The sequence below is a fragment of the Micromesistius poutassou genome (assembly GCF_964030765.1).
Source record: "Micromesistius poutassou genome assembly, chromosome: 7".
Lineage (NCBI taxonomy): Eukaryota > Metazoa > Chordata > Actinopteri > Gadiformes > Gadidae > Micromesistius > Micromesistius poutassou.
The window spans coordinates 17,213,768-17,226,267 of record NC_140277.1 but is presented as its reverse complement, the minus strand read 5'-3'; the positions used below and the strand labels follow the sequence as shown (position 1 = coordinate 17,226,267).

The window sequence follows — 12,500 nt, the reverse complement described above, 5'->3', positions numbered from 1 at the left end:
GTGTGTGTATGAGAACACTCTGACGGACAGAACCGTTGAAAAGCTGATTTATTCTTCATCAGCTTTGCATGTTTTTTTCCCCTGCTGCATTCTTTGCGGTCAGCAGTGCTCACAGCAGGAATTGGCAATTCCGAGATAAACACGAATATGTAAGCAATAGACTCAAAAGAATTGTGGTAAATTGTGTACGGTTAAATTAGTAGTATTAGTATCTTTTTATTATCCATAACTCAAAACATTCACTTAATAAAACTCCAACTAATTTCCCTTCAAAAATTGGTTAAAAAAGTTGAGTATATGAAATCTTGGACCAGAGACTAGAGAAATCTTTTGCCCACACTCTTACATTTTTAACACAGACTGAAAAATAAATAAATAAAGACAATTTTTAGTTTTTATTAATTATAACCAAACAATTGCCAGTTTAGGCTGTCTGATTGAAAGACAAGTAGGGGAGTATGGGGGAAACTGCTCATGAACTCCTCATGAGTCTTAAACTGGTGTCAAATATCTACATTAATTACATTTACAAATGCAGGGCAGCAACTTGAACACACAAACAGTAGTCCACACGGACAATGACATTCATGTTGGGGACCATGCTCTAACAAAGAGAGACACCGGAATCCACTGTTCCATTTCTGAATCCACTGTTCCTCTGCAGAATCTACTGTTCCTTTTCAGAATCCACTGTTCCTTTTCTGATCTAGAGTTCTACACCTGTAGCATCAAGACATTCTTGAGCGTCTGCAGCCTTGGGGACGGGTAACAGTCATCCATATCTTCTGAGTGAATTCAAAGGTGTTGGTCAGTCCTTTGGGATTGCTGAGATGTAGTACCTTCTAGGATGCCAGAGATTTTCACTGGGTGGTAGTATAACAGACTCATGGTATTGGTGCAGACGTCTGGAAGCAGGGCCACCAATGCATCCCCCAGATCTGGCTCATCCAAATCACCTTGAAAGACTGAAAGAGATTATACACTTATCACATCTACTGAAACGCCATGAGCACTAAGGGTGTGGCAAGCAAAGAATTTAGAATATGGTTAACGGTCATAAAAAAATGCCAGGCCCATCTTACTGGGACTTACCATGCATGTTCTGGACAATCCAGAGACTTTCTCATGCAGCTCATGGTTTGTGCTGCTTCCACCCACTTAGCGGCCAACAGTCCACTTCTCTTCATCGATGGTGAGGTGGCATGCTGGAGTGTGTGCCAGGCATGACTCACGTTGTCTGTGGATGAAAAACACGTTGGACTTCCAAAAGAATATTTAAACAAATCTCCATTTCATGTTGAATACTTACAATAATCCAATGGTTGTGATAGTTGAAGCTTTGTTTTATTTGAATTATTTATTTAGATCTGAAATAAATCTGAATTGGGATCCAGCCCACGACTCAATGTTCAAAGCATTTGGTTCATGTTAATCAAAAATGATCAGTTTTATAAACACAACAGAAGTAAAACGTGTTTAAGGAGGTTGAATCTATCTATCTGTCTATCTATCTATCTATCTATCTATATAGAGATATAGATGGATATATATATATATATATATATATATATATATATATATATATATATCTTTATTGTAGCAGGCTCAACTAGCATCAATCAATGTCCGTTATCCAGGGGTCGTTCAAGGAGGGTTTTCAGCCGTGTCGGTACATGGTGGGTAGTCAGACGGTCCAGGTCACCGCGGTGAATCAATGTCACTTCTAATTCTTCTCTTCTAGGCAGTCCATGTCTCTCAGTTCTCACACAGACACTTATTCACGCTGCTTGCCTCCCATGTCGCAGTCTGCTTTCCTTCCTATCCCTAAGGACTGCTTCCTGCCATCTTCAGGTTTGCCCCCTGTTACGGCAGGAAGTCCATATAAGGCTTGCGGGTGGAGCCAATGGACTGCAAGATATCTTCCTTCAATTACATTCCCCTCAACCGTCCCTGCCGTCTGCCACACATCCTCCCCCTCAGCTCAGACCGGGATGGAGGGCCGGTCTGCCCTCTACCTCCTGGGGAGGGCATCGTCGTCGACCTGTTGACAACAGAGGGAACAAAGGGCTGTGGGGATAAGAACCTGCGGGTGACCCGCGTGTTACCATCAGTGGTGCCTGATCTGTTAAAAGGGTGAAGTGGCGTCCAAATAAGTAGTACTTCAGCGTTTCCAGAACCCATTTGATTGCTCCTTCTCCAACGTGGAATATTTTGTTATTCCAACAACTTTCGGCTAATGAACAAGACGGCCCCCACCCCGTTTCTGACACAGCCGTCTGCACAAGCAGCAGTTTGGAGAAGTCTGGGGTTACCAGCGTGGATACAGAACACGCTGCTCCCTTTAGGTCCTGGAAGGACCTTTCTCCGTCTTCTCTGCCCAGGTCAGCTGAGCAGACGGTTCCTGGTCAGGTCAGTCAGCGGGCTGGCTAGGGAGGAAAAGCGGGGAAGAAACCTCCAGTACTAGATTGTTAACCCCACAAACGTGCCTATCTGCTTTTTGGCGAGGGGGTATAACCAGGCCCGTATCGCCTTAACTTTCTTCACGTTGGGTTTCACACAGCGATGGTGTACCCCAGGTGGTCAGCCTCCTGCAGGCCGAGCCGACACTGCCTTGGGTTGGCTGTTAGCCCCGCCCACCCGTCATCCCATGGATGACAATATCATCGATGTAGGTCGCTGTGACCCCCCCGATGGGGACGGAATTCCCGATCCGTCAATCTCTTCCTGTAGTCTGGAACAGCCGGTCAGGAGTGGCTGAAGCGTTTTTTATGGCGTGCCTCAGCCCTGCCAATAGCCCTTCGTCAGGACAAGCGTGCTGATATATCAGTCCGTCTATTCGGGGGCATGGGGCAGGCGTAAAACAGAGAATCCTTATTCCGCCTCCTAAAATCATTACAGGAGCGTGTGTTACCGTCTGGTTTTGGCACCAACACCCTCACTATTGGACCCACTCCCACTTCCAACATCATTTTCACCTCGGTCCTGACGGTGTCACTCCTGACTTCCGGTGTGCAGTAGGTACTCAATTTCACCTTTTTCCCCTGTCCTGGTGATGATGTGGTGCTGTACCAGTTTGTTGTGGCCCGGTAAACTGGAGAGCATGTCCTGTTTTCCGGCCGACCGACTCCGTCAGCTACTGTCTCTGTGCTAGGGGTGGGTGTCTCAGCGGGCTGGGTCTCGGTGGTAGCCTTCTATGGAGGAATAAAGCAGAGTACATCCGTGCATTCCATTTCTTTAACAGGTTCACATGCTAAATCTTGGCCGGGCCCCTACGTACTGTACATCAGGTAGCGGAGTAGCTGGACCCAGTTCCATCCGTCTCCATCACCTTCTTCAGCATTTACTTCAGGGTCCAGTTCAATCTTTCCACTAGTCCACACTCGCCTCACTCGTAGCACTTCCTGCCGTTCCGGAAGGGCCATCGTCTCGCGGGGCTTTTGGTGTCTCCGTCCCTGGCCGGGATCCCGCCGTGGTTTTCTCCTTTGGGCGAGTGGTGGGTTCCACCTTCAGTGGACCTCCGCCAGCAGGACCTCCACAGCCGCCTGGGGACCTTCTATCAGGTCCACCAGCTGATCCCGTCTGTAAGTTGACTTGGCTGGCTTACTCTTTCAGCTTCCAACGGGGGAGCCTAGAAACATGTCCATGACTGCTCTCTCCATGGCCGTCAGCGGTGCAGCAGTGAGCCAGCCCTCGGAAGCCTAGTTATCATACATTTGCGAGCGTGGAGATGCTGATCCAATCCAAGGAAATCTTTGCAACGTACTGGCTGTGATCATAGGCTTTAACCATACCGGGGCAGGAGCTCCTTTTCAGTCCCTGGTGTCGGTCACCTGGTGGCCAGTCAACTCCAATCCCGACTCAGCACTGCACGTGACAAGAAAGGTGCAAGTAGGCTGGCCCAATGCTGCAGGGGCCATTCCCTCCCGAAGCACCGTCCTCCAGAAGGTTTGGAGGTTAGCCTCCCTGTCGTCAGTCTCTGTCTGCCTCAGTAAAAACATGCTGGGGGGGCAGGACAGGAAACTGCAGCTCCTGCAGCCACACCGACCCGGCCGGGCCGTCTCGCGCTCCCATCAGCTGCCGATGCACAGCCTGCTGCACTGTGTTCGCCTCCACCTGCTGTTTCACCGACGCTTCCATGGTTTCTCCGTGTCCGTCCAGCTATTCGACTTGGTGTAACAGATGCCCACATTCTCCACCGTATGTAGCAGGCCCGAGGCTGTGGGGTTTCCACGTCGCCGAGTTCAAGCAGCAACACACACACACAGAGGACAGTTTGAATGCATTTCTGCTGCTCTCTCTTATCCCCCAGCAGTGCCTGTTCAACCATCCTCAGGTTTGCCTTGTCACGGCAGGAAGTCCATATAAGGCTTGGGGACAGAGCCAGGGGGGTGCAGGATATCTCATTGCATTGAATTAGCACAGAGGAATCTTCAGTATACCAAACCCAGTGTTTCAGGTTTCTCTTTCAGTCTTTTAATTATCCGTTTCTCAAAACATCAGTCAAGACCAAGTCCTTAGTTCCCCGGGTCAATTCGCTGTAATTCAGAGTGCGAATATCTTTTAAATATCCATTATCTTTTAAGCAAAAAAAAAAAAAGACAGGAGGCTGTATACAGGGCTCTGAGAGGCCGTGTGGATGTACAGAGATGTATTTGGGGCTTGAGGAGAGGTAAGTCTTGCTGGTGTGGGGCGGGGCCATACTGAGGCACTCAGACTGGGAGCTGGCACAAGGAGCCACATCTGGCACTAGGACTAGTACTGACAGGGAGTTTGTCACATCTGAGCACCACAATGTTAAACACTCACACACACACACACCCACTCACACAGGCATGCTCACACAAAGACACTATTTCACATGCATACAAAACTTTCATTCACTCAGAATCTCCCCTTTGGAAATGAATGGATGATATCATGCATGTCTCAATTCTGTGACTCTGGCCCTCTCTTCATCTCTTTCCGCGCACCACTCTTATCTCAATGTCATTTTGTTTTGTCTGCTACCTTGCAGCACCAATGCATTTTAATTTTGAAAATATATTGAGTGTGTGTGTGTGTGTGTGTGTGTGTGTGTGTGTGTGTGTGTGTGTGTGTGTGTGTGTGTGTGTGTGCATACAGCTGTTCAATGCAACTCCTTGCAGGACTAATCGTCTCACTAACTAAAGAATCAACAAAACCAATGACATGACTTGTCTGCTCTGATTGACAGCTGACATTGTCCCAGCACCCTGCTGGTTACCCTGGCAACAAATTGGTCTTGTTGAATGATGGTTGTGTGTGAATGTGTTACATGAAAGAGGAGGGGTGGAGATGAGGAGGGTGGGGCAGATGGTTTGAAGACAGCTTATCCCTCCCACTCAATTACTGACCCCGAATGTGATGTATTTACGTTTGTGTGTGAGTGTGTGCCTGCTTATGTATGTGAATCTGTGTGTTTTTTCCCTGTGTGGGTTTGAGTATTTCACTTCTGGTACAACTCCTCCTTACATCCCCCCTTCTGTCTCTGTGTGTCCTTGTCTGCCACTATCCTCCTCTCTATTTTTCTATATCTTCCTCACCTGCCCTGACCCCCTCTGTCCCCTATCTCTCTTTCTCCATCCCTTCCTCTGTCTCATCCCTTCCTCTCTCCCTATCTGTCTCATCCCTTCCTCTCTCCCTCTCTGTCTCATCCCTTCCTCTCTCCCTCTCTGTCTCATCCCTTCCTCTCTCCCTCTCTGTCTCATCCCTTCCTCTCTCCCTCTCTGTCTCATCCCTTCCTCTCTCCCTCTCTGTCTCATCCCTTCCTCTCTCCCTCTCTGTCTCATCCCTTCCTCTCTCCTTATGTTCTGTCTCTCTCTGTTTCCGTCCCTCAGACTGTATCAATAGGGAGAATGCTTCCTATAACATCAATATGTATTTAAGAACCATCCGTGCTCTGTACCCCCTTTGTGGAACTGCTTCACAAAGTGAGACAGCCTAGCATCACGTGACTACGCAAAAGTTTCTTTTTCAAGAAAAACTTTATGACGTGGTTGCTAGTAACTAGTCACTAATATGTTATTTCTTGAACAATATATGTAAATATGTAAATGTTTTAAAGATTAAGCTGACAGCTTGGCCCTTGTGCTGCACGGCCTCATGGGATTCCTCACACGGACCACCCGTCCAATCCCCGCCCTGGAAATGTTGCCAAATCTGGGAACCTAGTCAGGATGTCTCCTATAGTTTCTACTTCATTTGGACAGATCGCCATATTATTTATGGGGCGGCATTAGCTCAGGAGGTAGAGCGGGTTGGCTGGTAACCACAAGGTTGCTGGTTCGATCCCCGAGAGCTGGCTGTCGCCCTGCATGGTCGACTCCGCCAGCGGTGTGTGAAGGTGTGCATGAATGGGTGAATGTCAGTCAACACTGTAAAGCGCTTTGGATATATTTGCCACATATTTAGGTTGCATCCTCTCAATCGATACACCGCCTCTGTCGGTCCTCTCTCCCCTCCCTCTTTGTCTCCCTTTGACTTCTTCTATCTCCCTCAAGCGTTGTATCTCTTGCTGTCTCCTTCCCTCCCTGTGTATCTTTCTGTCTCGCAATTAACGTGAGCGAATTATTCTTTCCAAATCTGAATGAAGGTCCCGTTGGAATGACGTGTTTGATGTTTCTTTGCAGTATATTCTGCTTGATGTCCAAGGCCAGGTCTATGTTAACTTGTCATGGTGAATTTGCTGACTAAAGTGCTGACTTCTTTTTTTTATTGTCATGTGCTCATGCAAGCTAAAGTTGAAATAGTGAATAAATTATCCACAGAAATTGGACCGTCTGTGATGTCAAATTGTGAACACGTTTGATTGAATGTCCTATAATATCAAATTTGTGTGTGGAAACGCAATTTTGGTCCTCTATGTTACTTGTTGCATGGTCGGTCTGACAATAAAGTTCACTTTGACTTTGACTTTGACTTTTGTTCTGCCTTACTTTCTTTATTTCTTATTTTCTGTTACTTGGGACTTTATTTTCGAAGAGACACAGATGCCCACAACATGCTGTGCATTCCAGACGAAGAGGTGAACAACTAGTGGTGGTGGGGCTATACTATACTATACTAGTGGTGGGGCTATACTATACTAGTGGTGGTGGGGCTATACTATACTATACTAGTGGTGGTGGGGCTATACTATACTATACTAGTGGTGGGGCTATACTATACTATACTAGTGGTGGGGCTATACTATACTATACTAGTGGTGGGGCTATACTATACTATACTAGTGGTGGGGCTATACTATACTATACTAGTGGTGGGGCTATACTATACTATACTAGTGGTGGGGCTATACTATACTATACTAGTGGTGGTGGGGCTATACTATACTAGTGGTGGTGGGGCTATACTATACTATACTAGTGGTGGGGGTATACTATACTATACTAGTGGTGGTGGGACTATACTATACTAGTGGTGGTGGGGCTATACTATACTATACTAGTGGTGGTGGGGCTATACTATACTAGTGGTGGTGGGGCTATACTATACTATACTAGTGGTGGTGCTATACTATACTAGTGGTGGGGCTATACTATACTAGTGGTGGGGGGGCTATACTATACTATACTAGTGGTGGGGCTATACTATACTATACTAGTGGTGGGGCTATACTATACTAGTGGTGGGGCTATACTATACTAGTGGTGGGGGGGCTATACTATACTATACTAGTGGTGGGGCTATACTATACTATACTAGTGGTGGGGCTATACTATACTAGTGGTGGTGGGGCTATACTATACTATACTAGTGGTGGTGGGGCTATACTATACTAGTGGTGGTGGGGCTATACTATACTATACTAGTGGTGGTGGGGCTATACTATACTATACTAGTGGTGGGGCTATACTATACTATACTAGTGGTGGTGGGGCTATACTATACTATACTAGTGGTGGGGCTATACTATACTATACTAGTGGTGGTGGGGCTATACTATACTATACTAGTGGTGGTGGGACTATACTATACTATACTAGTGGTGGTGGGGCTATACTATACTATACTAGTGGTGGTGGGGCTATACTATACTAGTGGTGGTGGGGCTATACTATACTATACTAGTGGTGGTGGGGCTATACTATACTATACTAGTGGTGGTGGGGCTATACTATACTATACTAGTGGTGGTGGGACTATACTATACTAGTGGTGGTGGGGCTATACTATACTAGTGGTGGTGGGGCTATACTATACTATACTAGTGGTGGTGGGGCTATACTATACTATACTAGTGGTGGGGGGGCTATACTATACTAGTGGTGGTGGGACTATACTATACTAGTGGTGGTGGGGCTATACTATACTATACTAGTGGTGGGGCTATACTATACTATACTAGTGGTGGTGGGGCTATACTATACTATACTAGTGGTGGGGCTATACTATACTATACTAGTGGTGGTGGGGCTATACTATACTATACTAGTGGTGGTGGGGCTATACTATACTAGTGGTGGTGGGGCTATACTATACTATACTAGTGGTGGTGGGGCTATACTATACTATACTAGTGGTGGTGGGGCTATACTATACTGGTGGTGGTGGGGCTATACTATACTATACTAGTGGTGGTGGGGCTATACTATACTATACTAGTGGTGGTGGGGCTATACTATACTATACTAGTGGTGGTGGGGCTATACTATACTATACTAGTGGTGGGGGGGCTATACTATACTATACTAGTGGTGGGGGGGCTATACTATACTATACTAGTGGTGGGGGGGCTATACTATACTATACTAGTGGTGGTGGGGCTATACTATACTATACTAGTGGTGGTGGGGCTATACTATACTAGTGGTGGTGGGGCTATACTATACTATACTAGTGGTGGGGGGGCTATACTATACTATACTAGTGGTGGTGGGGCTATACTATACTATACTAGTGGTGGGGGGGCTATACTATACTAGTGGTGGTGGGGCTATACTATACTATACTAGTGGTGGTGGGGCTATACTATACTATACTGGTGGTGGTGGGGCTATACTATACTAGTGGTGGGGGGGCTATACTATACTATACTAGTGGTGGTGGGGCTATACTATACTAGTGGTGGTGGGGCTATACTATACTATACTAGTGGTGGTGGGGCTATACTATACTATACTAGTGGTGGTGGGGCTATACTATACTATACTAGTGGTGGGGGGGCTATACTATACTAGTGGTGGTGGGGCTATACTATACTAGTGGTGGGGGGGCTATACTATACTATACTAGTGGTGGTGGGGCTATACTATACTAGTGGTGGTGGGGCTATACTATACTATACTAGTGGTGGTGGGGCTATACTATACTATACTAGTGGTGGTGGGGCTATACTATACTATACTAGTGGTGGGGGGGCTATACTATACTATACTAGTGGTGGGGGGGTGCTCTGTGGTATTGTACATGGGTCAAGCAGAGGGCACATCTATTGCTTTTTCAAATGGCTGTCAGATTAATCTTAAATGCCAATGGTCCTTCTACAAATGTACTGTAGAAACTCTTCTGTGTGTGTGTGTGTTTGTGTGTGTATGTAGTTGTTGGGTTGTGCCTGTGTGTGTGCGTGTGTGAGTGCGGTTGTGTGTTTTGTAGATCATCATTTTGTAGATCATTGTACGTGTCTAAGTGGTCTGGGTGTCCATTTTGGTATTTCTATTGAATATCGTATGTTTGTGTGTGCGTGCGTGTGCGTGTGTGTGTGTGTGTGTGCACGCATATCCACATGTGTCCATGTGCGTGTCCACATGTGTGAGTTAGATGTGTGTAATTGTGTAATGCTGAAGTGTCTGCTGGCGGTGCGGGGCCCAGTAAAGGGCCTCCTCACTGGGATCCTGAAAGGGGACGTGTGGGGAGGGGGAAATGGCCTGCGCTCTGTGCACAACACGCTTGCAGAGCTGGCCACAATCAGCATAGCATTAGGCGCCATTCACACGACGGTACCGGGAGGACCCTGACGGGCCCGCATGGTGGCAATCACTTCCTGTGTTGTCTGCGGGCTGCCGGACTCTGAGACCACCAGGGGAGGAGTTTCATTGTGTGATTACTGCTGCGGCTGCCGGCAAAAGATTCCAAGCCCACTTCCAACCAGTTTGGCCCGGCTCCATTTGGGCGTCTGGATGCACCTCCCTGTGTCTCCGCTCCTTCACCGCGACGCTGTCCGTCGTCGTGGAGGAGGGACCGCGGCCCACAGCTCAGTACCTTCAGCTGTTCTGACGAGGGCTGACGTTGCCCATAACTTGTGCACATCAAAACAGATCGCGCTACTGTAAAATCAAGTCGTAACATGCAAAAACCTTTTTCCATAATTATTATTATGTATTATTTGTTACATACAAAATTACCTTCATTGTCTCATTAAACATTTGTTCAAAGTTTAACTTAGTGAGGTAAGTCAAACTAAGAAATCATAAGGTTTGATGTAGCCTGGTGGTTTGGGGTGATGTGTGCTGTAGATATGGACTGGTATGGTGATGTGTGGTGTAGATATGGACTGGTATGGTGATGTGTGGTGTAGATATGGACTGGTATGGTGATGTGTGGTGTAGATATGGACTGGTATGGTGATGTGTGGTGTAGATATGGACTGGTATGGTGATGTGTGGTGTAGATATGGACTGGTATGGTGATGTGTGGTGTAGATATGGACTGGTATGGTGATGTGTGGTGTAGATATGGACTGGTATGGTGATGTGTGGTGTAGATATGGACTGGTATGGTGATGTGTGCTGTAGATATGGACTGGTATGGTGATGTGTGATCGGTTTAGAAGATTCTCTACGTATGCCATTGTTAAGGGAGTGGTGCAGACAGAAGATAGGCTGTAAAATATATAAATATATGAAAGCAGCAAGCGGGGAAATGCTCATCGTTTCACACCTTCCACACCCTCTTCTCATCCTCACCCCATCCTCACCTCACCTCTCCTTTCTACTCCTGAACTCACCTCTTCTATCCTCTCCTCTCCTCTCCTCTCCTCCTCTCCTTCGAGAGAGAGAGAGAGAGAGAGAGAGACTATCACTCTCATCACATTCACTGTGTATCTGACTGTGTTTCCTTCCTTCCCTTTTTCTCCTTGCAACTAAGTCCAAATGGTCTTTTCTCCTTCTCATAATCCATCCCTTCCCTTCCCTCTTCCCTTCCCTCTCTTCCCTTACTATTTCTCCCCCCCCCCCCCTCCCCTCCCCCCCGACCCCTCAGGTGCTGTGGAAGGTATTATTCTGAAGAGGTCTGCCCACTCTGGCCAGATAATCCCCCTCTACAACTCTGACTGAGAGCGAAGCGAGTGAGGGAGGAAGAAGTTAAGAGAGCGAGAGAGAGAGGGAGGGGGAGGGCGTGGCCCCCCTAGGGGAGCTCTACTGGCGCTGGGGGGGGGGGCCTCTCTTTGTCCACAGCTTTCACTGTGATTAGGACGTTTGAGACCGCCATTCACTCGCTCTCCCTCTTTCTCTCAGTCTGTCTGTCTCCGTCAGTCTGTCTCTCACTCTTCCCATTTCTAGCGTAAAACAATCCTACATGTATAAACACACACACACACACACACACACACACACACACACACACACACACACACACACACTCAAAAGTACCCTCTCTACACCACTCTCTCGCTCACACACTCTGCAGGTTTATTGGTTGTTCTTGTAATGCAGTGGAGAAGTCTCGGCTAGAAGCCTTTCCCTTAATACCACTTAATTCCAGCCCCGTTGGCAGCCAAGGTGAATGGCAGTGACGGTTCTACCCTTTCTCCCCTCTTCCACTCAGCTCTCGCTCTTTCTCTTCCTCTCACTCGTTCATCTTAAGTTTCTGTTGGTTGTCTTTGGAGAATCATTTTAGTCGGGTCAATCTGCTATTTTCATGCCATTCAGTTTCTGTTTATCTTCGTACACGTTATGTTTCATGGTGATCCGTTAATATGCTGAAAAAGATAACTCTTCTTAGATTGCGTTCATCTCTTTCTCCATCTTAATCAAATCAAATGAGCTTCATAGGCATGGATAACAAACAGGCACAGCGCTCAAGCAGGTGAAGCATTAACCATACTATCTCAGCCTGCAGGTTTAAGCCTTAGAGATGCAGTGACAAGATTAGAGATTAAGGAAGCGAAAGAAGGAAGTGTGCGTAAATGAAGATGTGATAAGTGGAAAGCTAAAGTGTGTGAGAGACGAGGGTGTAAAGGGATGAGCAGTCAGGGAGTGTTGACATTACACCTGGGGTAACACTTGAACAAGGAGTGATAAAATAATTCCAGATCTGGGAAGAGATTTAGGCTGCTGGGAGCGCTGGGAAAATTGTGGTTCTGGTACTAATACCAGCAGCAACCATAATGCATCAGTCCACATTGGGATTGGCTTTAAGTATGGTATTGAAGGCATCTCCCACTCAGGCTTTGCCATATCCTCTCCGCCCAAAAGTGTCTTGTCTCTAGTGTCCTTGTTCCCCTCTGGTCTGGTTCCTCTGACCCATTGCTGCTCTTCAGGGCC

The 12,500-nt window shown here is 47.0% G+C and overlaps 1 protein-coding gene across 1 annotated transcript in view; it reads left to right on the top strand.

Annotated features, from left to right (window-relative positions):
• Nucleotides 1–9,794: 9,794 nt before the first annotated feature.
• The window catches only part of camkmt (calmodulin-lysine N-methyltransferase), a gene marked incomplete at both ends in the record, with an annotated part of 33,026 nt that continues 30,320 nt past the window's right edge, over nt 9,795–12,500 (top strand). The window contains one exon of the mRNA XM_084470679.1: nt 9,795–9,956. Coding sequence (XP_084326805.1) covers nt 9,795–9,956 — 162 coding nt within the window. The remainder of the gene's footprint in view (nt 9,957–12,500) is intronic.